Consider the following 27,666-nt stretch of genomic DNA (forward strand, 5'->3'; position numbering starts at 1 on the left):
AAATGATCCCTTCCTACGTCTGCCTCGGAGAACACACCCTGGCAAGGGTGTCTGGCCATCTGCTTTCTCCTGAGCTGGCAGGGGTGCTCCTTGAACCCTGAGCCAGGTCCCTGCCTCTCTCCTGCTGCAGCCCTGAGGAGGCAGGCTTGCTGAGAGGCAGGATTCTGCCTACTTTTGCATTCAATTAGTTCCTGCCTGCCATCCCGAACCCATCCAATTAGATGCCTTTTAAGAAATCAATTAAATAATCAATTAAAACAACTGAAATAGTCGCACACACAAAGAAGCTAGTGAAATGCATATTGAAACCAGGCCATCAAGGGTAGAAGTGACCTATTTGGGGAAAAACAATTCAGCTCCTGCAGGAAAAAGAAAACCGGAGGCATCGGCCAGTGCCAGAGGGGAAACTGAAAACTATGAAACTGCAGGCCAGTGCAGATTCTCTCAGGATGGCCTGGCCTTGACTTAGACACTGTGGGTATAAAAGACAGGCCAGACTTGCTAGGCCAGAGGCCCTGGGTTCTCAGTTCTCGCCTCTGGCCTTTCAAGCCAGCACAGGTGACACTGTGGTGACCCCACAGGGGCGAGGGCTTGAGCTGCAGGCTACGGGGCTCATTAAAAGCCACCTGATCCATCGAGAGCTGCTTCCCTGTGAGTTCCAGCGTGCCCAAAGCCCAGCCTTCAGCTAGGATGCTTCTGTTCATTGTGGTCTTGAGGTCTGAGCCAGTGGGGGTGCAGGTGAGCCTCAGGAGTGAGATTTTTTTAAATTTATTTATGTTTTGGCTGTAGTGGGTCTTCGTTACTGCACTCGAGCTTTTTCTAATTGTGCTGAGCGGGGTCTACTCTTCACTGGGTGCACGGGCTTCTCACTGTGGTGGCTTCTCTGGTTGCAGAGCACGGGCTCTACGGAGCCCGTGATGCTAACTTTTGACCTGGGTTGATATTGCAGGGTCTACTAGAGGATGTTTCCCAGTAGTTCCTGGGCTCTAGAGCGCTGGCTCAGTGATTGTGGTGCCCCAGGCTAGTTGCCCCACCGCACGTGGGGTCTTCCCGGACCAGGGATGGAACCGGTGTCCCTTGTATTGCAGGGTGGATTCTTAACCACTGGACTACCAGGGAAGCCCAGGAGAGAGATTTTTATTTCTACTCTGTGTTTCAGGGCCGAACCGGTCCTCTCACGGATCCAGGAGAACCGGAAGCGTGTGATCCTTCCCTCCATCGACAACATCAAGCAGGACACCTTCGAGGTGCAACGATATGAGAACTCGGCCCACGGGTACAGCTGGGAGCTATGGTGCATGTACATCAGCCCCCCGAAAGACTGGTGGGACGCCGGAGACCCTTCCCTCCCCATCAGGTCTGTGCCAAGTGCGCGTGCCCTGCAGGCCTTTGCGTCCCCAGATCCCAGGCCAGGGAGGGAGGGAGAGAGCCTGGGAGAAACCACCTGGGAATGGAGCTGCAGTGGGGACAACAGCTGCTTGAGGATTTGGGATGCTTTCCCACTGAAGTTTTCTTCTTGAGAAAAGATGCTGCATCTTACTTCTTTTTAACTAAAAATTTTCTGCCTCAGCTTATCAAACAGCAGTCCTGAAGGATGGCAGTCAATAGGAACGTTCACACTTTTTTATTCTTCCTCATATTCTGTTGAACTGTGTGCAGGAGCTTTTAAGCATGGAGTTGAAAAGGTATTAATTCCTGGGACTTTTCCATACTTGGATGCTTTATATAATTGCCGTGATGTAGGAACATTTAGACAAAGGACATTTTTGGTGTGGCACCTGCCCCCCCGACGGGTAACCCAGGGCCTTTGGACAGCTTGGTGTAGGACTTTTGCCCCAAACCCCAGCCAGCTTCCCTTGGAGGCAAGGAGATAAGTCCTTTGTGGTGGACCAGTTGGGAAGGTGAAATATAAGGGACAGTGAATGAAGTTGGTAGATTTTGATGCCATATTCGTTTCCTGTGGCTGCTATAATAAATGAACATGAATTTACTGGCTTAAAACTGCAGTCCCCAGCTTTTTTGGCACCAGGGAGCAGTTTTGTGGAAGACAGTTTTTCTACAGACCGGGAGTAGGGGAGATGGTTTCAGGATGATTGGAGCCCATTACACTTATTGTGCACTTTATTTCTATTATTATTACATTGTGATATATAATGAAGTGGATTTCCCTGGTGGCTCAGATGGTAAAGAATCTGCCTGCAATGCAGGAGACCAAGGTTAGATAACTGGGTCAGGAAGATCCCCGGGAGAAAGGAATGGCTATTCACTCCAGTATTCTTGCCTAGAGAATTCCATGGACAGAGGAGCCTGGTGGTGTTCATGGTGTCGCAAAGAGTCGGGCATGACTGAGTGACTAATGCTTTCACTTTCATAAAATGAAATAATTATACACCATATACACTATTATTCACCATAATGCAGGATCAGATCATTAGGTGTTAGGTTCTCATAGTTCAGTTCAGTTCAGTCGCTCAGTCGTGTCTGACTCTTTGCGACCCCATGAATCGCAGCACACCACACCTCCCTGTTCATCACCATCTCCTGGAGTTCACTCAGACTCATGTCCATCGAGTCCGTGATGCCATCCAGCCATCTCATCCTCTGTCGTCCCCTTCTCCTCCTGCCCCCAATCCCTCCCAGTATCAGAGTCTTTTCCAATGAGTCAACTCTTCACATGAGGTGGCCAAAGTACTGGAGTTTCAGCTTTAGCATCATTCCTTCCAAAGAAATCCCAGGGTTGATCTCCTTCAGAATGGACTGGTTGGATCTCCTTGCAGTCCAAGGGACTCTCAAGAGTCTTCTCCAACACCACAGTTCAAAAGCATCAATTCTTCGGGGCTCAGCCTTCTTCACAGTCCAGCTCTCACATCCATACATGACCACTGGAAAAACCATAGCCTTGACTAGACGGACCTTAGTCAGCAAAGTAATGTCTCTGCTTTTGAATATACTATCTAGGTTGGTCGTAACTTTTCTTCCAAGGAGTAAGCGTCTTTTAGTCTCATGGCTGCAATCACCATCTGCAGTGATTTTGGAGCCTCCAAAAATAAAGTCTGACACTGTTTCCACTGTTTCCTCTTCTGTTTCCCAGGTTCTCATAAGGAAGCGCACAACCTAGGTCCTTCACACGCGTAGTTCACTGTAGAGTTCAAACTCCCATGAGAATCTAATGCCTCCTCTGATCTGATGGGAGGAAATGCGAGTGATGGGGAGCGCTGTAAACACAGTGAAGCTTTGCTCGCTTGCCTGCCTGCGGCTCTCCCCCTGCTGTGCAGCCCAGTCCCTAACAGGCCACAGACCGGTACCGGTTCATGGCCCAAGGGTTGGGGACCCCTGGCTTAAAGCACAGAAATTTATTTTCTTATATCCTACAGGCAGTAATCTGCAGTGACCCTTACAGAGCTCAACGCAAGGTGTCTGCAGGTGGGTTCTTCTGGAGACTGAAAGGGAGAATCCACTTCCTTGCCTTGTCCAGCTTCTAAAGGCTGTTCTCATTCCTTGGCTCATGGCTACTGTGTCACTTTCTCCCCCTGCTTCCTTCATCACATGGCCACCTTCTTCCCTTGACTTTCCTGACTTCCTCCCATAGGGGCCTTTGTGATGACAGTTGGGATCAATGGGAATAACCCACAACAATCTCCCTCTTCTTGAGATCCTGTACTTAATCATATCTGTGAAGCCATTTTTTCCATATAAGGTAACATAAGCAGGTTCCAGAGATGAGGATATGGATATTTTTCAGGAGGAAGAGGGTAGGGGGTATTGTTCAACCCACCACAGATGCTTTGATTTTCAAACAAGGTGTCACCCGAGTTATGGTTCAATATTTTTTATGAGTTCTACATGAGAATCAAAACTGATTTAATATCTTCATGGTTCTATGTTCAGAGAGATGGAAAGGGCCATCTTATTCATTATTTGCCCTTGTTTTTGGGATGTGTTTGTTGATATAAAGGGGCAATTGTGGAATAGGAGTGAGGATTTTCTGCAAGGATCCATGAAGTTCTTTCTTAGTTTATAAAATTTTGATAAACCAGAGTATGGTTTTGAAATGGACAGACACCTGTTCAAACCAGTCAGTCCTAAAGGAAATCAACCCTGAATAATCATTGGAAGGACTAATGACGCTGAAGCTCTAATGCTTTGGCCACCTGATGCGAAGAGATGACTCATTGGAAAAGACCCTGATGCTGGGAAAGATTGGATGCAAAAGAAGAGAGCGGCAGAGGATGAGATGGTCAGATAGCACCACCAACTCAATGGATATGAATCTGAACAAACTCCGGGAGAGAGTGAGGGACAGGGAAGCCTGGCATGCTGCAGTCCATGGGATCACAAAGAATCAGACACAACTTAGTGACTGAACAACAACCCTTGTTCCATATTCTCTTATTTTCTAGCACAGATTGAAAGCTGACAGACTGTATTAGTGTAGAGCTACCGATGAGCCGATTTTATGTAACAGAGAAGGTAACCTTTGGGGCTAATAACTTGCTCAGCTGGGGATGTCTCATAGCTCAGTTCCCATCCCACCCTAGATGTTCAGTGGCTTCGTATACTGCGGCAGGGCTGCACTCTCAGATTTCTGCAAATAATAATGTAGACTCATCACTAAGGTATTATCTGAAAACCAAAGCATAACCTTAAGGAATATTTGGTTGAAATATCCTTTCACACCCATCAGGATGGCTACCATAGTTTTTAAAGAGATAAATAACAAGGGTTGGCAAGAATGTGGAGAAGTTGGAATCCTTGAGTATTGCTGGTGGGGAGATTAAAAAGTGCAGCTGCTATGGAAAACGGTGTAATCATCCTTAAAAATTAAAAATAGAGTTATCATATGGTCCAGCAGTTCTGCTTATGGGTATATACCCCTAAAGAATTGAAGGCAGGGTCTCAAAGGAATATTTGCATGCTCGTGTTCATAGCAGTGTTATTCACAATCAACAAAAAGTGGAAGTAACCTAAAGGTCCATCAACAGATAAATGGATAAACAAAATTATAATGAAATATTATTCAACCTTAAGAAAAGGAAAGAGGACTTCCCTGGTGGTACAGTGGATAAGGATCCGCCTGCCACTGCAGGGGACGTGGGTTCGATCCTTGGTCTGGGACCATCTCACATGCTGAGGATCAACTAAAGCCCGTACGCCACAACTACTGAACCTGCCCTCTAGAGTGGGCTACTGAAGCCCATATGCCCTGGAGCCCTTGCCTCTCAATGAGAGAGATCACCAGAATGAGAAGCTCACTCAGTACAGCTAGAGAGTAGCCCCCACTCACCACGACTAGAGAAAATGGAAGATGCAGTGCACCCAAAAATCAATCAAGAAATAATTTTAAAAAAGAAAGAAGGAAATTTTGACTCATGCTACAACATGGATGACCCTTGGGCACTATATGCTAGGTGAAATAAACCAGTCATGGAAAGACAGGTGCTATATGAGCTCACTCCTATGAAGTACCTAGAATAGCTAAATTCAGAGAGACGGGGTAGAGTGGTGGTTTCCAGGGGCCGGGGAGAATGGGAAAATGGGTACTTGTTATTTAGTGGGTGTAGGGTTTCACTTTTGCCAGATGAAATGAGTTCTGGAATCTGGTTACACAGTCTGCAAATGTATTTAATGATGCTGAACTGTACACATAAAAATGGTTAAGAACAGTACATTTTGTGTTATGCGTTTTGTAGCAGGATTAAAATGGGACATGCCTAAAGACCCCAAGGCCTTCAGATCTTGAAGGGACAGGGTTCAGGCGATGGATTCAAAGTCAGTTTCATATTTCTGGCCACGCACTGCTTCCTCCCTGACACACAGGGAGGCTGACCTCCAGCCGTGACAGATGAGGAAATGAAAGTGTGGCAGTGGCAAAGAAATGGATACAGTGCGGTGCTTTGGGCTTCCCAGGTGGCTCGGTGGTGGAGGATCTGCCTGCCGACGCAGCAGATGCAGGAGACTCCACTTTGATCCCTGGGTTGAGAAGATCACCTTGAGGAAGAAGTGGCAATCCATTCCCATATTTTTGCCAGGAAAATTCCATGAACAGAGGAGCCTGATGAGCTACACACACACACGCACACACACAAAGTGCTTTACAATACCCAGAACACACAACTATCCCTACATATGTGAGGCACTAGGCAAAAATTGATCTCGTATTTTATGCAACATTAAGATGATTAATATGCATTTTTAAAAGACTCAAAAAATGGAGTCATGATCATGAGTCGTTAACATGACATGCATCTCTGATGTACACAATAGAATCGAATATTAATGATCTCTTTTTAATGTATCATAACTTATGAAATGCTTAATTTGTTAATAGTTGATGGAGCTATTTAACTGAAGGAAGGACTTTTTATGGCCCTTCTGATGTTATTAAGCAGATACAGTACTCTTTCTTAAATGTCAGGATGTGATGGTTTCCCATTCTCTTTGTGATTTCAGTATTTTAATAGTAATGGTTTTAATCTGGTAAAGGATGGGGTGAAGAGAACTTTTTCACCATCCAAATGACATTAGATTGGATGAATCTTAAGCTACTGAGTCTTCCCAGTAGACAATACAAATACTGGAGATGCTGCATTCAGGGAATGCATATTCTTTCTGTTTCACTCTTTTCTTTCTCTTTCTTCCTATATATCTCTTTTTCCTTCCTGTTTGGTAATCAGGGCCAAAAAACAAAACACACAAAAAAATACTGCTAGATATTCAACCTGTTTCTCCCAGTGGAAGATCCTTTCTTTATCATTCTTAATTCGTTACTAGTCTGTGTGCTTTATGAAGCCAGGCCTGTAGCTTTTCTGTTGTAACCCGGAGAATGATAAGTACTTGGCACTTCGCAGGGATACTGAAAGTGTTTAGTGAATGAACAAATGGGATGAGGGATGGATCAGCATCTTTTCTGGCTTCCGTGTCTGGTTTCCAGGATTCACACATCTTTGTCCTAAACGGGAGGAGAGGGGGCTACTTCCACATACAGGGTCCCCATCTGCCCCACCAGCCACCTTTCCCTTGCTTAGCACGAGTGAGGCACCAATGAGAGTGTTTCTCCACTGCCAGGATCGCTGACCACCAGGCTTGGGGTTAGATGGTAGGATACCACCCTCTCTCCTTGGAGAGGGGATTCAGCTCACTCCAGAGAATCTCTTCAGACACATTCCTCTCCCAGACTTCACTTACTCACTCTCATTTGTCAGCTAGCTGGTTTTTGATTATCTGCTTTGGACCTCTTTTTGCATGATTTCTTGGAATACAGGTCTATCACCTGAACATCCTCAGCTCCAATATGGACATGGTGGTTTTGTAGCTGTCATACCTGACTCTTTCGACCCCGTGGACTGTAGCCCGCCAGGCTCCTCTGTCCATGGGGTTTCCTAGGCAAGAATACCAGAATGGATGGCCTTTTACTTCTCCAAAGGATCTCCCCAACCCAGGGATCGAACCCGGGTCTCCTGCATTGCGGGATGGACTCCTGAACTGCAAGTGGATTCTTTACCAACTGAGCTACGAGGGAAATACAATATGGGCATAATAGGTCCCATTTTAGCACAGTACATACAGCTGAGGGCATGAAGCAAGGAGAGAAGGAGGATGTGAGGACACAGAAAGGAGGGGTGGCGCTGATTGGGAAGGAAGAACCCTGAAGAGGGAGTAGGGGGTGGAGTCAAGGACACAAGAGTGGTTTGGTATTAAAGAGCCGGAAGAGAGAGCTTATGCTGGGTGACCCACATTTTCCTTACGAACTGAGAGGAAATCATTGCTAAGAGTAAAAGGTAGATCTTGAATTAGGTGCTACAGAAAAAAATGACCAAAGTCTCTAAGGTGGATGAGCCTAGAGGCTGTTATACGGAGTCAAAAAAGAGAAAAAACAAATATTGTATCTTAATGCGTATATATGGAGCCAGAAAAAAATGGTACTGATGAAACTATTTGTAGTGCAGGAATTGAGACACAGACGTAGAGAACAGGCTTGTGGGCCTGGAGGGGGAAGGAAAGGGTGGGATGATCTGAGAGAGCGGCATTGAAACATACACACTACCACATGTAAGTGTTTAGCACAGGGAGCTCACTCAGTGCTCTGTGATGGTCTGGAGGGGTGGGATGGGGAAGGTGGGTGGGAGGGAGGCTCAGGAGAGAGGGGATATATGTATATTAATGGCTGATTCACATAGTTGTATGGCAGAAACCAGCACAACATTGTAAAGCAATTATCCTCCTATTAAAAACACATTAAAAAATAAAGATCTGGAATAATTGCCAAGAGGAATGGGAATGGGTGAGCTGACCAGGAACCCCAAAACTAACTGATGACTGCTTTGGGGGCCAAGAAATGTAAAATCAATAGATTTTCTATGACGGTTTCTTGACAAAAAACTGCTATGAACTCCATTGTGCTTTAATGCCAAGTTAAACTGTATTATTCATACATTATGTCCATAGATGTGAAAAATAGTAGCCACGATAAGGAAGAGGGGAATAATATCTTTAGCCTGAAGGCACCATGAATTCCTGGGCACCTGCCTTAGCTCAGCAGCCTTCAGAGGTCTGTAGCTCACGACTTGGGAACCGCTGATCTTCACAGTTCTTTTCAGCTGTATAATCTCATGACTTTGACCATGGGAGGGAAGGGTGTGTGGAGTTGTCAGAGGTGGGATGTTTTACAGCACGTTGCTTTCAGGGCACTGGCTGAAGCTGAGTCATCAGGCATCTTCTGGGATGTGCCAGTGGTGCCCGCCTGCTCTGTGTTAGGTGACCCTGTAATTAGTGACATTACTCATTAATAACTAATTCAAGCTGATGATTAACAATTAGCAATCCTTAATCTAACATATAATTTGATCATAAATTACAAGGTACAGGGACCATTAAAGCCTGTTAGACTCTGAGAGTTGAAAGGGCTGTCCTGGAAATGTATAGCTGTTGGAATCTCAAATTCTGTGTGCAAGTGTATACAAAAGGAGAAGGTAATTTTTTTCCTGTAGAGGAAGAATGACTAGCTTACAAAGAGGAAATCTTTAAGTGAAGAATCGGGTTTTCTTAGACTTGGAAACAACGCTGTCATTCCTGATAGCTCAGTTGGTAAAGAATCCACTTGCAGTGCAGGAGACCCTGGTTCGATTCCTGGGTCGGGAAGATCCGCTGGTGAAGGGATAGCTACCCACTGCAGTATCCTTGGGCTTCCCTTGTGGCTCAGCTGGTAAAGAATCTGCCTGCCATGCAGAAGACCTGGGTTCGATCCCCTGGAGAAGGGAAGGGCTACCCGGTATCCTGGCCTGGAGAATTCCATGGACTGTATAGTCCATGGGGTCACAAAGAGTCGGACAAGACTGAGTGACTTTCACTTTCACTTTCCTGTGCATCAGCAAATATATTTTAGGAACCAACTATGTGTTCAGCCTTGTGGTGGAAACTTCCAGGGGCGGAGGTTCATAATGATAGATTGCACGATCCTCTTAGGGGAGTTCCTGGACTAGTTGGAGACATAGGGCTCAAGCGTGCATAATCACACATTAGTGCAGGTAAATGCGATTTGTCAAAGGGGGGAAGCTTTGTGAGTGCAGTGGTTTTGGGTGTCTGTGTGTGTGCTCATTTGCTCCGTCATGTCTGACTCTTTGTGACCCCATGGACTGTAGCCTGCCAGGCTCCTCTGACCATGGAATTCTCCAGGCAAGAATACTGGAGTGGATTGTCATTTCCTTCTTCAGAGAATCTTCGCGACCCAGGTATCCAACCCACATCTCTTGTGCCTCCTGCATTGGCAGGTGGATTCTTTATCACTGAGCAACCTGGAGTGGTTAGGAAAGCTTATAAAAACCATCAGTAATGCTGGAATTTTCTATGTGCCTGCATTTTTCTTTTGTTTTCCACAATACAAATCCATGTACACCTCCTACTAGCCCTACGAGGTAAGTATTCTTACCATTCTCATTTCACAGGTATGCTACTGAGGGGCAGGGGCAGCGCTTTCTTTATTCAAGGTTGCATGTCCAGTAAGAGATGAATCTGGAATTTGGATATAGTGGGTTCAGAGTCTATGCCCTTCCACACTGTGCTCTTTCTTCTGGAAAGGAGGTGACTTGTTGAGTCTTGCAAGCTGCAGGGGATTTTCCCTGGCAGAGAATATGGGAGATGACACAATTCGAGGTCAGCTTAGAAAATGAGTGTGTTTGAAGTCTCCATGACTACCCTCGGGTTTGACAATCCATTAGAAGGATTCATACCACTCAGAAAAGCAATCATGCTCATGGTTATGGATTATTTCAGTGAAAGAATGCATATTAGAATCAGCCAAGCAAAAAGAGGCAGATGGCTGAGTCCAGGAGAAACCAAGCATGAGCTTCTGGCTGTCCCCTCCCTGTGGAGTTGCACAGACAGTGCTTTAGTCTCCCACAGGTGACAGGTAACAACACATAAGGTATTGCCAGCTGGGGAAGCTCACTGGAGCCTTGGTATTCCTGGTTTTTACTGGGAGTCAGTCCTGTAGGCATGGAGCACCCATGTGATTGAATTTGGCTACTCAGTCTCCACTCCTTCTCACCTCCCTCTGCAGAAGTTGAGCTAATTACAGCATGACCCAGGGCCTCAGAGATACCCTTATTGGGCAGGCTATTCCAAGGGTTTAGTGGTTATCTTCCAAGAGCCTGGCAAGGGTCAGTTGTTTCTTTGGGATGTGCAGAGTTTGGGCAACTCAAGTCCACTGAGTTCCTCTACTGACAGCACAGCAAAGCTGTTGTGGGTGTGTAGGGTTGGGTATGGAGACAAAGGTAGAGAATGTGCATTTAAAAATGAAGGGAAAGATAAAGTAGAGGGAAGATGGAAGACTGAGTAACTTGAAACAGGAGATCCACGTTGTGGAGAGACAGAAAGAGGAGTCCGGGCTCCATCCACTGATCCAATGAGCCAAAATGAATTTGAATAAAAAGCTAATTGGGAGAGATAAAAAGTATATTAGTGGTTGCCTAGGGGTGGGAGATGAGTGGTGAGAGAAATGACTGTTAATGAGAACAAACAGGGTTTGGGGGGCATGATAAAAATGTTCCAAAAGTGATTTTGATGCTGATTGCACAACTCTGTGAACATACTAGAATCTGTTGAATTGTAGGCTTTACATAAATGGATTGTACGGAATGTGAATTCTACCTTATGACCTGGTGGCCATCAACAGATAGCAGATGGCCAGTCTTGCAACAAGATGAAGATAGTCAGATATTAATTCTTGGCTCAGAGTCTTGTGTGGTGTCCCCTTTGGGGAGCAGGGGAAGTGGCAGGACAGGAAAACACAGAGAACACAAGGAGATAAAACTGGGATCCAATTCCAGAGCAGCAGAAGTTGCCATGGTTGACTCAGAAGCAGGGATTCAGAAGCCATGGCACATCCTGGGCAGAAGTTGAACATTTCGCGCAGACAGACCCACCATTACCATTGACCTGCCTGGATGGTGTATATGATACTGACAAAGTGCAGTGCACTGTGGGTAAAGGACTGGGTCTGAAGACCACAGTGGTCAGGACTTCTATTTGAGTCTAGGAAAGGAGAGTCAGAAAAGGAGTCTAGCACAGGGGCCAAGGGAAGCCTGTCACAATTCAGGAAGAGAAGAATCACGGTAGAAAAGCTAACCATCCTCCACCTTCTTTTCCTTCCCCCGACATCTTCCAAATAATAGGAATGGCTTGCTCGATTTTGCCACCAACAGGGTCTGTGTCATTAGGCAGGTCAGTCACCATCTGCATAAATGAGCTTTTAATTTTCTTATCCATAAAACCTACCCAGCATTTGAAGGTATATTGTTCCTATAGTGGAAAATTTTCATAACAAAGCTCTTGGTCCCTCAGATGAAAAGCTCTAATTGTAAGCTCTCTCTGAGTTTATGGTGTGAGGTGTTGTAGATAATTAAATGTTTTGGTTAATAGAGTTCTACAGCAGAAGCAAGACATGGGAAAATTTACAGCTAAAAATCCTCTACAGGATTCTACTTGCTTTCTTCAGGGGACAGTCCTAGAGGAACTCTGTTGATAGAAAGTGTTGACTCAGTCAACACTGTGAGGTTTCATGCCCCTCTAGTTTCTGATGTACAGTAAAGTGAATCAGTTATACATACACATATGACCAATTTTTGATTCTTTTCAGAGGATTCAGTAGAGTTCCCTGTGCTATACAGTAAGTCCTTATTAGTTATCTTTTTTATATACAGTAGTGGGTATATAGTTGTGGGTATTTAGGGTCTGGTATGGAAACAAAGGTAGAGTAGTCCCAGCAGCCCCCATCTTGTCCCCCCTTTGGCCCCTTTGGTAACCATAAGTTTATTTTCTACATCTGTGACTCTGTTTCTGTTTTGTAAATAAGTTCATTTCTACCATTTTGTTAGATTCCACATGTAAGCAATATTATATACCTGTCTGACCTAATTCACTTAATATGATAATCTCTAGACCCATCCATATTGCTGTAAATGACATTATTTTATTCTTTTGGTTAGTTGTACATTGTATATATCTATCACATTTTCTTTCTCCATTCATCTGTCAATGGACATGTAGATTGCTTCTGTGTACTAGCTATTGTAAATAGTGCTGCAGTGAACATCGGGGTGTGCACCTTTGCAAATGATGTTTTCCTCCAGATATATGCCCAGGAGTGGGATTGCTGGATCATGTGGTAGCTCTGTTTTTAGTCTTATAAGGAACCTCCATACTCTTCTCCATAACGGCTGCACCAATTTACATTCCCACCAACAGTGAAAGAGGGTTCCCTTTTAAGGAGAGGCATTTTTAATGCCGTGGGGATTTGCACAGATAAACAAAGGAACCACATTTGCCAAGTCAGTCTCTTGAGGGAGGCTGTTCATTATAGAATGAACTACGCTTTTACAATGGTGAACACCCTGCTTTTGGGAAATTAATGGTATTTCTTGACATCGTCTCTGTACCTTCAGTGCCATCTGAGTAGATCAATTTTCCTTTCTGCGTGACACACTGATATCGCTGCTAGACACTTTTCCTTTGGAAGCAAAATTCCTAGGCAGTGCCCTGGAGCGAGAGTGGAGCTTGCAGGGTGACTATTCTAGGCACTGACAAGCATCGTCTTGCCTCCATCAAACAAAGTGTGTTGTGACAGCTCACAGCAGCCACATAGGTGAATCTGAATAGTTGGGAAGGTTTTCCTCTTCACCCACAGAGAGGTTCAGTCTGGTGGGCTACCGAGAGCAGGTGAGTTTCACTTTGAAAAGTGAAAGTGTTCACCACTCTGTCCTGTCCAACTCTTTGCGACCCCACGTACTGTTGTAGCCCGCCAGGCTCCTTCGTCCATGGAATTTTCCAGGCAAGAATACTGGTGTGGGTTGCCATTTCCTTCTCCAGGGGATCTTTCTGACTCAGGGATTAAACCCAGGTCTCCCACATTGCAGGCAGACTCTTTACCATCTGAGCCACCAGGGAAGCCTGATTTTTTTAAAAATGGGAGACACTTTATCTCTGAATTAAATGTCTTGTTCCTGAGTTATTCCTGGACATGAATAGGGGAGCAGCAGTACTATTAATTTTAGCAAATTGTTCTGGTGGGGAAGCGACAGTAGAACTCAGGTTCCTCTTTGGTTGGAGCTGGATAGGTGTGATTTCAGGTATGCCGGGAGACGTAGGCTCCAGCTTTTAATTCTAATATCTTTAATCCCTCCTTTTTGATGATTGCAGACTGTATTGTCTTCTGGGTTCTTTTCTTTCGTTGTATTTATTTATTTATTGGTTTTGGCTGCGCTGGGTCTTCGTTGCAGTGCTTGGGCATCTCGTTGTGTTGGCTTCATTTGTTCCAGAGCAGAGGTGCAGAGCATGTGGCCTTCAGTAGTTGCGGTGCAGGGGCTTAGCTGCCCTGCAGCATGTGGGATCTTCCCAGACCAGGAACTGAACCTGTGTCCCCTGCCTTGGCAGGCAGATTCTTAACCACTGGACCACCAAGGAAGTCCTTCTGGGCTATTTTACATTCCTTCTTTCGCCTGCCCTTTCTTCTCGTTCCCTTTTTCCACTCCACCCTCAAAGCCCAAAAAGTAACTGGACGAGACTCCCAGATTGAGTTCAGAGCACTTGGGGAGGGCTTCTGTCTTTCAAGACTGGTTAGTCCCTATCAGGCCTCACCAGTTGGCATAGCCTTTATGTTCAAAGCTCCACTTGGAGCCTAGCCCTCATCCATTTTCACCCCTCTTTTATGGAAATTCAGGAACACAGGACTCATTTCTCTTAGATGGGAGAGAAAGCAAATAGCATTTTCTTTCCAAGCTCAGGAAGTTCATCATAAGCACTGATGGCAGAGCCTGTAGTGACTTTTTCCCCCAAATAATGAACTGTCACAGCCCTGCGTACACAAATGACCATTTGCTATTACCTTCCTGGACACAGAGACATTCTTCATCCTGGGGACCCAGCACCGTTTTGAAAGCTGCAGGAGTTTTTACCCAGACATTTTCAAAGTAGGGAGATTCAGCTGACACTTTAGCAATCTCTCTCTGGAGTTTTAGGTCACAATCTTCACTCTTTTTGCTGCCAACGTGGCTCTAAAAATAGCTTCTGCAACCAAGCACAGGAGAAGTCAGGGACAATGAATTTCATTTTCTCGGAGAACTCCAGGCTCCTGTGCCTTCAGCCACCCTGGTGGCATATCCTCATAGCAGCAGAGAGGCTGTGCCCAGCTTGCCTTGCTGTTTTGAACAATGTAACTACCAGTTCTGCACAATGAAGCCCCTTCAAAGTATTTTGAGAACAGGTGGTGTAGGAGGCCCAGGAAAGCTCACCCACCCAGGAGGCCCTTTATAGACTTGGTAGGATGCTCAAGTCGGCATTTTGGAGTCTGACTTCTGTGCATGAAGTTCAATGGACCCCAGGTTCCTAAGAAGTTTAACTTAAAGAAAAAAGGAGAGAGATGTTTCTTGAGTGTCTTTTATTAACACTGAATTTCTGACTGCAGCATATGTGGTAGCTGCGGGCAGTTTCCTAAACAGAGCTCGCTGGGGGTGAGCCAGTCCCATGCTCCAGCCATACCTGAGGTTTCAGGTGGAGGGAAGGGTTCTGAGAATGACTCCCAGCAGGTGACAGCTTTTCACTTTAGAGGTCAACCCCATCTCCAATCCTAATTCAGTTTATCCTAATTCAGTAGTTTGGTGTCTATTTATTTATTCATCGATCCATTCATCATTCATGTAATCATTTATTTTGCCATTGCTCGGTAAAGGTTTCTAGGAAGTTGCTTTCATCTGTACCGAAAAACAAGCTGACAGTAACTCTTAATCCAGACGTTACAATTCCTTGTCTACATCCAACCCCATCCCACATGCTACAGGACATCCCAACAGTGATGTATGTGATGATGAAGTAAAGGTAAGTGAAAAGGCAATGAGGCCAAAGAAAGGTGATGAACATGAACTTTTTCTCGCCATCTCTGGTATCCTCTCCTCAGTTAAATGCTCTGATGTGGAGGTAAAAGATAAATGATCACTTCTGTCATTAGGTTGTTAACAAAATTGCCACAGTTTTAAATCTGTCTTGGACAGGGAAGAGCAGACTACTGAATCATTCATTCACTCCCCGGCAAATACTGATTAAGCCCTTACTACACGCCAGGCTCAGCCAATTCAGAAAGGGGCTAGGGACTGCTGCTGGGTTTGGGTTACTAGCAATAGTTCATTTCTTTGGAAATGCTCAGCCTCTTCAGGAAACAATGTTCATCTCAGACGGTTTGTGAGTGTGTGAGGACACGTAGACTTATTTCCCCTAAATCAGTGATCTCCCACTCTTTTGGCACCAGGGACCGATTTCGTGGAAGACAATTTTTCCATGGACATCTGTGCAGAGAAAGGATGGTTCAGGTGGTAATGTGACCCTTGGGAAGCAATGGGACACTGTCTCCTGCTGTGCTGCTCAGTTCTGAAACAGGCTGAGAATGACTGGTCCATGGCCTAGGGGTTGGGGACCCCTGCCCTAAATGGCTGAGCAGAAGCCTCAGGGTCTTTGTGTGTCTCTCTTTCCCTTTAACAGGGTCCTTAGCCCTCCTGACTATTGTCACTGGCAGAGGTATGCAGCTGGCCTAACTTGTGATGAGGGCTTGTCTCCCTTAGGTCCTCGTGGCCCATACTGGCTGCAGACACCTGAGCTTAGGTCACATTTCCCCCCACCTCTCCCAGTCTCCGCTGCTGGCTCATCTCCTGGGAGGGGGACCCCCTGCTGCTCCTCTGGCTTTCTCTCAGCCCCACTTCCCTCCATGGGAGCTGAGCCTCCTGTCACATGGCCACACTGCACCATAATGGTCACATGGATGAGATGGGTCCCCGATGGATATGGAGCCACCTGTGGGGCAGTCTCCTTTCGAGGTCCCCATGGAAAATGGGAGCAAAGCACCTCCCTCTCCTGACCTCTGTGCCAACCTCACTATCAGACACATTTCTCCCTCTCTCTCTGGACCAAAACCGGACACCTGTCCCCTCTCACTACCTTTCTGTCCCTTGTCTCCTCCTTATGAGATCTTAGGTAGGAAAACTGTGGGCTTTTATTCTGAGCTCTTCTGAATTCTCCCCAGCACCAGTCCCAGTACTTGGCTTTAGTGGAGCAAGATGGTTTTCTCTCAGATCATAGGAGCTGTGGTCTGCTTCCTTGGAGCTTAGAGCAGAACATCACCTCCTGAAGGCTTTGCCTCTTGCAGAGCAAAGAGAAGGGCATTTCTGAAGGAGGGCTGTGCCCTAAGCCCTGCTTCACCCGGGTTTTGGAGGATAAGTAGGGACAGCAGTAAGGACCCATGTCTTTGGCCAGCCCTGCCTCAGGCCCCCAGCTTGTTCTCTCTCTGGCTCCTCTGAGATCCCTGCCATACCTTCTGGTCTGCACACCCAGCCCTGCTCTAGGTCCTGGGCCAGGACGTCTGACATGGGGGTCAGGGTGCAACTCCAGTTACTGTGCTGTGAGCTGAGAAGCGGGTTCCCATCCTGACGTGTGAGCCGCTGAGCATCCTAGCCAGATCTCCTTCCTTCCACTTGCCACCGCTACTCCCATTCTTCTCCCTTCTACGAGGCTCTGGGGTGGTGTCCCCACCTGACACGCTCCAGTCCACCAGGGTGCCCTGTTCACAGACTCCTCTGGCTTCCTGAGAGCTGGGGCCTTTCTGCCTCTGGCCAGTCGGTCACTTGGGATACCAGCTGTGCAGTGAGCCCTGGGCTTCTGGAAGTGTCTGCAGTGCCTGCCTGCCTGCCTGCCCTGGAGTCACACCTCTGAATACTGCTTTCTATTGGCCTGGGGTGCCCCTGCCCCAGCCCCAAGACGGCCCTTGCGATTCCTAGTGTCCCAACGGATCGCTGAGCTCTGGTGTAAATTGCTGGGACCCTCAAATGCAGTGGTTTTGCCTGAAGGGCTGAACTTTTTCAGACCACCTCTGTGCCTCTGTGACTGATATATAACATTCCTCGACTCCAAACCTTGCCTTGACTTTTCCAACCCCTGTCTAGGTGTATCTCCTTGTATATACATGCTTCTAAGTTGTGAAAGAGGGTGGTCTCATTGACTGAATTTTTATGTGACCAGGACATCCACATTCTCCTCTCCCAAAACCCTATAGTAGTTTCTTAAAAATAACTATGCATAGAAGGGGGGGGGGGAAAGCCTTAAATCTTGTTATCTCTGAAAAACTGGAATATTGGCTTGAAGAAACTCAAAATTGCAGAGGCTTCAAATCCTAAAGAATATGAGGAAGGAGGAGCTGAGGCTGACAGCCATGAAATTAGAGCTCTGTAATTTGTCTATAGGCTTTCAGGAGTGGAAAAAAATAAGAATAATTTTCTGCCCTGCTTCTAATCCAGACGTTGTCTTCCAGCCCAGCAGAGATGAACAAGGGCAGTGACGAGGAGACGAGAGAATTTTAAAACCACATTGTAAAAATACCTTTTTTATCAAGTATTCATGGTAAAATGTATTATGTATGCATTGTAAGTTTAATATTCATTGAGAAAATTTAAAAATAAAAAGGAAGATTAGATAATCACTCATAATCACACCACCCAGTGATAACCACTATTAATATTTCATTAGTTTCTTACATGTTTTAAATTATTTTGTAGTTTTATAAAGATTATCGATGGATGTGTTTAAAAAGTCAAACATATCTTCTACAAGGCTTTGCTCATTCTTTAGTGGCATCACTCTCCACTCTTGTAAATGATCCTTTTGTTTACTTCTCTGTCACTATACTTATAGTTCTACTTCTTGTTTTTTTGAGGTGTAAGTGTGATTTCTTGACTTCCTGCTGTGAAAGATGATGTAATCATTCTTTGTCATTCTCCCATACCCATTTGCATTTACACATCCTCCTCTTTCTTTCCCCGTCCTCCATTATAATTGTATTGTAATTTTCTTCAGATCATTTTTTTTAAGACATGATTTTCTTTGTTTAATATTTTTGGACATGTCCTGTGGCACACGGGATCTTAGTTCCCCAGCCAGGGATGGGACCCACATCGCCTGCAGTGGAAGTGTGGAGTCTTAACCACTGGACCCCCAGAGAAGTTCCTAGATCATTTTTAATATTTACATTATTATAATTACTTGCAGCTTATATTCAAGTGGTATATTTTGGTTATTTCGCTTTTCCTGCACAGCTTTTTGTGTTCTGTGTACTTAATGATTGCCTTTTTTTTTGTTGTTTGCTTGCTTACTTTGTTCTCTATATACTTTTCACTAACTCCATCCCAAACCCTCTGCCTCTTGTCTGAATTTTCTCTCAATCCTCTCAGTCACATTAGATATTCCATCCAGTTCATCTTTTTGAAAGAAAGCTTTCCAGATTGCTCTGACCCCTTCCATCGGAACTGGCTGCCCACTGGAAGACAGGTGTTTAGGCACCCTTCACTTCTCACGTATATTGTATCCCCAAGCTCCAGTACTTTGGCCACCTCATGCGAAGAGTTGACTCATTGGAAAAGACTCTGATGCTGGGAGAGATTGGGGGCAGGAGGAGAAGGGGACGACCCAGGATGAGATGGCTGGATGGCATCACGGACTCGATGGACGTGGGTCTGAGTGAACTCTGGGAGATGGTGATGGACAGGGAGGCCTGGCGTGCTACGATTCATGAGGTCACAAAGAGTCGGACACGACTGAGCGACTGAACTGACCGAATATTCTGATCTCATGTCCTTTCTTTCTTTTTTTTTTCCCCTTGGCTTATTCCCTCATTTTAGTGTTGCATGTCTTCAAGCAAACCTTTTAGTCTTTGTGTATCTAAAAATGCCTAGATTCCCACTTTCCACTTGGAAAGATTTTCCCTCATGTTCTGTTGTCTCCAAACTTCCAGAGTGGCTATTTGGAAGTGCAGGCTCATTCTGACTGCTGGTTCTTTAAAGGTGGCTTATCTTTATCTCTTTAGAAATCCTTTTATCCCAGGTATTCTGAAATTTCAAGATGATGTGCTTTGGGAGAGATTTACTTTTTATCCATGATACTGAACCCTCAGTAGAACCTTCCAATGGAAACTCATGTTCATTGTTGATATTCTTGTTGTGTGTGTGTGTGTGTTCTCCATTTTTTGCAACTCTTTTTATTAATATTTGGGTGTTGAATCTCTTGGACTGGTCCTCTGATTTTCTTATCTTTTACTTTCTTATTTTTCATTTTTTTGTGTTTTGACTATACTTTCTCGGAAATTTCCTTAACTTTCTTTTCCTGTTTTTGCATTTTAATTTTCAAGTGTTCATATTGATTCTCTAACTGATCTTTTGTTGTAGCACCCGGTTCTTTTTTTTTTATAGCTACAATATATTATCTGAGGATATTAATGCTACATTTAAAAAATAAAAGCATGCATATCTCTGAAGCATAATATTAAATCAAAGAATCCAGATCCCAAAGAGAATACATAGTTTCATTCTTTTATATGAATTTCAAAATCAAGCACAGCTAATCTACAGTGTTGTTACTCAGGATGTGAGCAGACAACAAGAAGGTCATGACTGAGAGAGCACACAGAGGGATTCTGGGACACTGGTCATCTTCTATTTCTTGACTTGATGATGCTTAAATGGATGTATTCTATTCGTGAAAACTGATAGAAGCCAAACACTTGAGATTTGCACACTTTTCTGTAGGTCTGTTCTACCTCAATAAAAAACTTTCATTAGAAATAATTCTGAAGTCTTTATAATTCTAATAATTTTTGCTCCTTTTCTTGTTTTTATTTTTCAAGGTAGAGCATTACATTGTGAACAAATAAGCATAAAGTTTCTTGTTTCTCTCTTTTCACTGTATTTAACTTTTTTATTGCCTCCACTGAAATCTACTGAATAATACTAAATATGAATAGTGACAGCAGATCTTTATTTCATTCCTGTGAGTGTTTCACCATTATGCCTAAGATTGGATATTTGTCTTGAAGAGATAGCCAGTTAGGGAAATTTTCTTTCTAATTTACCCAGAGTTTTTCTTGGGAATACATACTGAATGCTTTCACATGGCTTTTTTTTTTTTTTGCATTTATATGTTTTTTCTCTTGGCTTATTAGTATTTTGAATTACATTAATAAATTATTTAAGATAGGGCCATTTAGTATCCCCGAAATAAATTCTACTTGGTCCTAGTGTGTTAGTTGTTAGATTTTGGTTAAAAAGTTCAACACTCAATTAGTCAAAGTTATATGTAGTCTTCTCTTTTGTGTGTTCTTTTTTTTTTTTAATAACAGCATTGTTGAGATTTAATTCATGTCATCCATTATATCTATTTAAAGTGTACAACTAAATGGTTTTTAGTATATTCACCAAGTTGGGCTTCCCTGCTAGCTCAGTTGATAAAGAATCCACCTGCATTGCACGAGATTCCAGTTCGATTCCTGGGTTGGCAAGATCCCCTGGAGAAGGGATAGGGATGGGCTACCCACTCCAGTATTCTTGGGCTTCCCTGGTGGCTCAGCTGGTAAAGAATCTGGCTGCAGTGTGGGAGACCTGGGTTTGATCCCTGGGTTGGGGAGATCCCCGGAAGAAGGGAAAGGCTACCTACTCCGGTATTCTGGCCTGGAGAATTCCAGGGACTATATAGTCCGTGGTGTCTCCAAGTTGGACACAACTGGGTGACTTTCACTTTTCACCAAGTTGTGCAGTCATCGCCATGATTTTAGTACATACTCATCACCTTAAATCTATTACTCATATCCCTCGACCCCCACGGTCCTCAGTCCACTAATCTGTCTCTATGGATTTGCCTGCTCCGGACATTTCATATAAATAGAAAAAGTGGTATTTTGGTGACTGGATTCTTTCACTTAGCATAATGTTTCCCAGGTGTGTGTAAAATGGATTTACTGCTTTTATCGTGAGCATTACACCTGCTTGGAGATAATTACAAACTTTTGCATTTTTCTTTTATGTTCTGGGCTGCTTCATATTCCATGGTATTTTTTATTCCTCAAAAAATTGACAGAATGTACTTGTAGTACAATCTGGGTCTAGTGCCTTTTTGGATGGTAATTCTTGATGACTTTTCCAGGCTTTTCAATGAATAGTCTGTGCCAGCATGCTTCCTCTCAGAAAGCTTTCTGTAGTGACAATCTGCCATTCATTTGTCATTAAAACATTTAAAAGCTTTTTTACAATTGTAGTCAAAGCCCTTTTCTCAATCCTCATGGCATTTATATGGTTTTTATTTCCTTTTAAAATTAGATTTAATTGTAAAATCTATTTCATTGGCCTTTTTAAAGAATCAGCTCCTTATTTATCAGGTTTTTTTTTTCTTCCCTGTATATGGACTCTACAGTTTGTTTTGTCTCTTCATCTGTTACCCTTGCTTTCTTGCTTTTTATGCTTCTTATTTGAAAAAAAAATCAGTTCATTTATTTTCCTTTTGTCTTGCTTAATAGCAGAAGCATTTACTGTAATGTGTTATGTGTTTTTCTCTTGAGCATAAAGCTTCCCACACCTCATAAGTTTTTATATTTGAGTTAGAATTGTCACTATTTTGTCAATATTATAAAATTTCAATTTTTATTGCCTCTTCAATCTAAAAATTATTTAGAAGTATTTTTTATAACCCAACATTTAAATGTTAGTTTTTCAAAATGTTAAGCTTCTAGTCTTCACTTCTTGCTTTAACTGCATTGTGATGATTTTCTAAAGTTTAACTAATTATTTCATTATTATTAAGATTTTGGATCAATGTTTAAAATGATTATTGGAAAACAAGTTGTATTTTCATTGGGTCGTCCATTGGGGGAAAAAATACCATTTTTCACTCTTTGGTTTTTGCTTCTGGTTTGACCCCGAGGAGTGGTGCAAGCTGGGCTGAGCTGGGGTGGACTTCTGTCTACTTTCAGTATCTTATGAGGGTGAGACTCTCCAGTGGGTAACAGGTCCAGGTGCTCCGGAACAAAAGTAATTCACGTTGCATTTTTTTTCCTGACAAGTTTTGTTTTGTGAAGTGTGAAAGTGAAAGTCACGCAGTTGTGTCCGATTCTTTGTGACCCCACGGACTATACAGTCCATGGAATTCTCCAGGCCAGAATACTGGAGTGGGTAGCCGTTCCCATCTCCAGGGGATGTTCCCAACCCAGAGATAAAACCCAGGTCTCCCACATTGCAGGGGATTCTTTACCAGCTGAGCCACCAGGGAAGCCCAGGGAAGTAGTCAGCATGTTTGCCCTGCGGAAGGCTGGGTTCCAGTCTCACCGTGTGGGTTCAAGCCAGTCTGAGTTGCATAGTTTCAGAGATACATAGTCATGGATATTAGACAAACACTTACAACGAGCTGAGTACAAAATGGAGACTGGAGACAGGATATAGGAATGGGCCTTTCATTTTTCTTAAGCAGAAAGTGTTGAAACAGATTGTTGACCCACTGCACTCTCTTCTCATTAAGAAACCAAGTATTTAATGACTTATAAGTATTCAAAACAGGGAGGTGATAGTAGAAGGATTTCTTGAAAGTTGAGAAAAGCAGTCCTTCATCCAAAAGGCTTTAGAAGAGCGCTTGTACAGTGATTGCTGAGGGCTGTGGTTTTCTTTCATGTGTATATTAATTCACTGTCCTTTTTCTCAATGGGCCATGGACGGACATACATCATTTAAATTAGCATAAAAAGTCAGAAATGGGACCTCCATTAACATATCCTCAGGAGGGAGTGAGCACTTCCCACAGGATTGCCTGATGCCATTGCCTCCCTGGAGCTGGGCAAGCCTGGCCAGCACCACCTGCTGACTTCTTCCAGGTTCTCTGCCTTTTGCCATCAGATTCCAGAGAGTCATCCCCAGCAAGTTCTTCATCTTAGCACTTTCCTCTACGGATGCCCCAGTGAGGCTGGGTTCTTGATCATGCAACTGCTATGAATCTGTTGCCTGATTCTCTGGGGCAAGAAATGACTCTTTGGTTTGGGGATCAAATGAAAACTGTCTTAATCAGCTAGATGTGCGAAAATGTCTTAATTTACCATCCCTATTTCCACCTATTTTATCAAGGACATGAAAGTCCTGGGAAAGCAGAGCAGACCTTTGTGCTCAGTCATGGTGGGGATAAGAGTGTCTCCAGGTCGCAGACCCACCCTTTGTGTCGATCTGAAGGATGCTCCCTGCTGCCCAACCTTCCAGAGGCATCTGTGCAACCATTCCTTGTTGGGGCACTGGGGGGCAAAGGTCTTCTGTACAGTCATGCTCATCCACACCCCAGCCATTCATCCCCTCCATTCAACGGGCACTAAACATTTTTATGATATTTGTTTAGTGATAAGGAAGGCATTATCCAAGACTATTGCAATAGGAGTCATCTCTCATAATAGGGGAGGGAGGTCAAACTCAGCTCCGAATACAAGGACAATGGGGATGTATAGCCAAGAAGCAGAGTTTCAGGGTCAGTGGATAGAAAATTACTACGAGGAACATCAAGAGAAGAAGGATTCTTTTTTGTTGTTGTTTATTTTTATAGGAGTATGGTTGCTTTACAATGTGTTAGTTTCTATTGTACAGCAAACTGAATTAGCTATATGTATGCGTATACCTGTCTTTTTTGGATTTCCTTCCCATTTAGGTCACCACAGAGCGCTGAGTGGAGTTCCCTGGGCTATACAGCAGATTCACATTAGCTATCTATTTTATACATAGTATTGATTGTGTGTGTGTGTGTGTGTGTGTGTGTATCAATCCCAATCTCCCAGTTCTTCCCTCCACCACTCCTTTCCAAGTGGGAGAGTTCTTGCTAAACTGAGCTAATAGGTTCTTGCTGAAGGCAGGCCAAGGATTTAGACATGAAAGGTATGAGAGGAAGAACTTGATTAAATAACTCCTCTTTACGATGACTTCTCACCATCCGTGTGTCAACTGAAAAAAAAAAAAAAGCGCAACACGAGAGTTGTGAAAGTGAAAATTGCTCTGTCGGGTCTGACTCTTTGTGACGCCGTGGATTGCAGCCCGCCAGGCTCCTCTGCCCATGGGATTCTCCAGGCAAGAACACGAGTGGGTTGCCGTTTCTTCCTCCAGGGGATCCTCCTTCACCCAGGGATCAAACCCAGTGGTCTCCTACATGGCAGGTAGATTCTTCAACGTCTGAGCCACCAGGGAAGTATTTGGGGCAAATGAGGACAACAGGGCATTCTAGACAGCTCTGAGAAACTGCTCCACAGAGGTAGAGGGAAGGTCGGTATATATATGATTTTAATGAGTGATAGGGTGTCGTGCAGTCAAGCATACATTTTGGCAGAGGTTTGCTGCTAGTCACAAGGAGCAGATGTCACCATTAATGATTTTAGTGCTTTCCTAGGTAGGAGGAGATTCACGAATTGGTCTCCTGAAATCTTCTCTTGAAATTATCTAGCTATCTGAAGACCTGCTCTGCCAGTTTTTCCCAGAGCACTGAAATGAGTGACTCATTTCTGCTCTCCACCCTGAACTCCTATCAGGGCGTGTTGAAGGTCAGCAGCTGCAGCAGCTCATGATTCAATCCTTGTAGACAAAGATGGCAAGTGCTAATTTGTAGTTGGCACTCGCTGAAACCGGACTCAGCAAGGATGGACATAGAAGGCCAAGGTCTAGGCATGGGGAAGAAGAGGACTCAGAGGAGCATGATTAAAGTTTGGTCAAGGAGAGAGTCTTCGTCAAGGGACGTCCACCTGTGGCCCTTGCCCTCCATGCCGAACGTAGACCTGACCTCTAAGCAGGGGTGCACTGGGGGCTTTCTTTACAGATGCCCCTGGAACAGAAAGGAGCTCTTCCACTGACCCTCAGTTCCCGCTCCCCCAGCACAGCTTTCAGACCACAAAGATTTGCTGGGAAAACTATCTTTTCCTTCTTTCCCATCCCCTTGTGCCAAGACAAGGGCAGAGGCTAAAACACTCCCTGGCCCTCCTTTCATGTTTCTCCTCTCTGACTCCTGTGTGGTCCATGAGTGGCATCAGGATCCTTAAAACCTTGGTGCTAGGGGACGGATGCGAAACAGAGAGGAGATGCCTTTCTTTTCTGATTATTTCCCGTCCTCCTGTTATTGTCTCCAGCCTCCTAAACACACTTCAGTTCCAGAGTTTCAACATAAGCTAAAGAAGAAAAAGTTTAAGGAATCTTAATTTAACGTACTCAGCTTGCACTTTTGAGAGTTTGCCAGATCTATTTCTTCTTCTTCTTCTTTTTTTTTTTTTTTTTTGGCCAGGCTGCATGGTTTGTGGGTTCTTAGCTTCCCAACCAGGGATTGAACCCAGGTCACCCCTGTGAAAGGACAAGGTCCTAACCACTGGACCACCAGGGAATTGCCCAGATCTACTTCTTCATACATGAAGCTTGATAGCCTTCTCTGTACCCAAGATGACTGTGTGATAGACACATATCAATGGGATGAAGCTTTCCCACCCAGTTCTGTCTCTTCCTACTCTGTCTAAGCTACCAGCACCTGACATGAGTGGGAATGAAGCTCCGAAACAGCTTCCTTCTCTCATCAGGGTTACTTAGTAGAAACATTAGCTCTTGCTTTGCTTTCTACTCACCAGCTTTCTTTCTTCCTCAACTCTAATCCCTATTTCATGTTCCATCTCTACAGAGTTCTTAGGTGGACAGCAGTAATGGCTCCAGGATCTATAAAGTCGGAAAGCTGTCCTTTTCCATCCCAGGGACAGTTGTCTAGTTGGAAAGGGGCTGGGGTTGGATTGAGCAACATGTCTTAGGGCCGTTTGCGTATCAGCTCTGCACATCAGGAAGGTCAGCTGTGTCTTCTAAATAGGCTTTTATTCATATAAGACCCACAGGAGATGGAGTACATGCTCTCTGTCTGTATTATAAAAACATTGCTAAGAACAGTTGGGTTAGTTTGGGTCACTGGGGGACACAGCTATGACTGCAAAATAGTGACCGTAAGTAGAGAAACTCAAGGGCAGGAAGCCCTCTTTTTCATGCAAAGTACAGAATCACCTTGTTTTACATAAGAGATGTGTGCTTGGAAAAATGACCTTTGAGATGATTTCTGTACTTGAACCCTATCTGTTTGACCCCTTCCTCATGGCAGGATTCAGCTTCATGAGCTACCAGCTTAGTGATGGACAGAGGTTTGGGATTCTGGGGGCCTGCGGCTTGTGCAAAGACTTCCATTCTAGAGAACAGGAAACATGGAAAGCCAAAGAAACATCAGTCTTTGGGTAGACCTGGAGTCTTAAGTGAAACCGTGTGACTTGGACTGGAACTTGAACCTATAGTCGTTTACCTGAGATCACAGACTTAGTTTTAGGACTTACTGAAGCTCAGGTTCTTGATGTCTCATTGCAGAAAGAACTCAATGAGAGCCAAAGTGATAGGTAAGAAGTGCCTTTCTTTAGAGAGAGACTCAACAGACAAACTGTGGGCCATCTCAGAAGGCGAGAGAGGCCTTGAAATATGGTGTGGTTGGTTTTTATGGGCTGGGTAGTTTCCTGGGTTAATGCATTGGCAAATTATTCATTTTGGGAAGAGGCAGAAATTCACGGGAATTGGGCCTGCCCACTTTTGGTGTCTGATGGTCGACCTCAGAACTGTCATGACGCCTGGTGGGTGTGTCACTTAGCTGATGTATTGCCGTGGCTTCCCAGGTGGCTCAGTGGTAAAGAATCCACCTGCCAATGAGGGGACGTGGGTTCGATTCCTGGGTCAGGAGCATCCCATAGAGGAGGAAATGGCAGCCCACTCCAGTATCCTAGCTTGGGAAATCCCATGGACAGAGGAGCCTGGCAGGCTGCAGTCCGTGGGGTCACAAACAGTCGGACGTGACTGAATGTAAGCATGCACACGTGCACGTGGTGAGGCTCAAGGTCTTCTGGAAATCACATATTCTGCCATCTTGACCTGGTTGATTCTAACCAGTTTTCGTCATATCCTATGGCGGCGGCTGCTGCTGCTGCCGCCTCTAAGTCGCTTCAGCCGTGTCCGACTCGCTATGTCATTCTTTTTAAAGTCTGTGTCCTGCCCCCTTCTCTCCTGTTTCATAAATCCTGGGAAAATCAGACGTGGATGACAGCTTGATGGGGACCAAGGGGTTTCAGAGCCAAGGCATCCAGGGTGGTGTCTACACAGGCTGGCAAATGACATGGGGGTTCTCAATAGGGCTTATGCCCCACCAGGACCTTGTACCTGGCTTTTATGAATTAGCATGTGGGAGTGAATGTGGGTATGTTCTGGGGGTCATTCTTGATATCACAGACGGACTCCTCTGGACTCTCAT

The 27,666-nt window shown here is 44.6% G+C and overlaps 1 protein-coding gene across 1 annotated transcript in view; it reads left to right on the forward strand.

The window, feature by feature from the left end:
* GALNT17 (polypeptide N-acetylgalactosaminyltransferase 17) overlaps positions 1-27,666 on the forward strand; it is a 428,829-nt gene that overhangs the window by 237,733 nt on the left and 163,430 nt on the right. Inside the window, exon 5 of the mRNA XM_052661435.1 lies at positions 1,160-1,357. Within this exon, the coding sequence (XP_052517395.1) occupies positions 1,160-1,357 (198 nt within the window). The remainder of the gene's footprint in view (positions 1-1,159; positions 1,358-27,666) is intronic.

The sequence above is a fragment of the Budorcas taxicolor genome, chromosome 2 (assembly GCF_023091745.1).
Source record: "Budorcas taxicolor isolate Tak-1 chromosome 2, Takin1.1, whole genome shotgun sequence".
In the NCBI taxonomy this organism is placed as follows: domain Eukaryota; kingdom Metazoa; phylum Chordata; class Mammalia; order Artiodactyla; family Bovidae; genus Budorcas; species Budorcas taxicolor.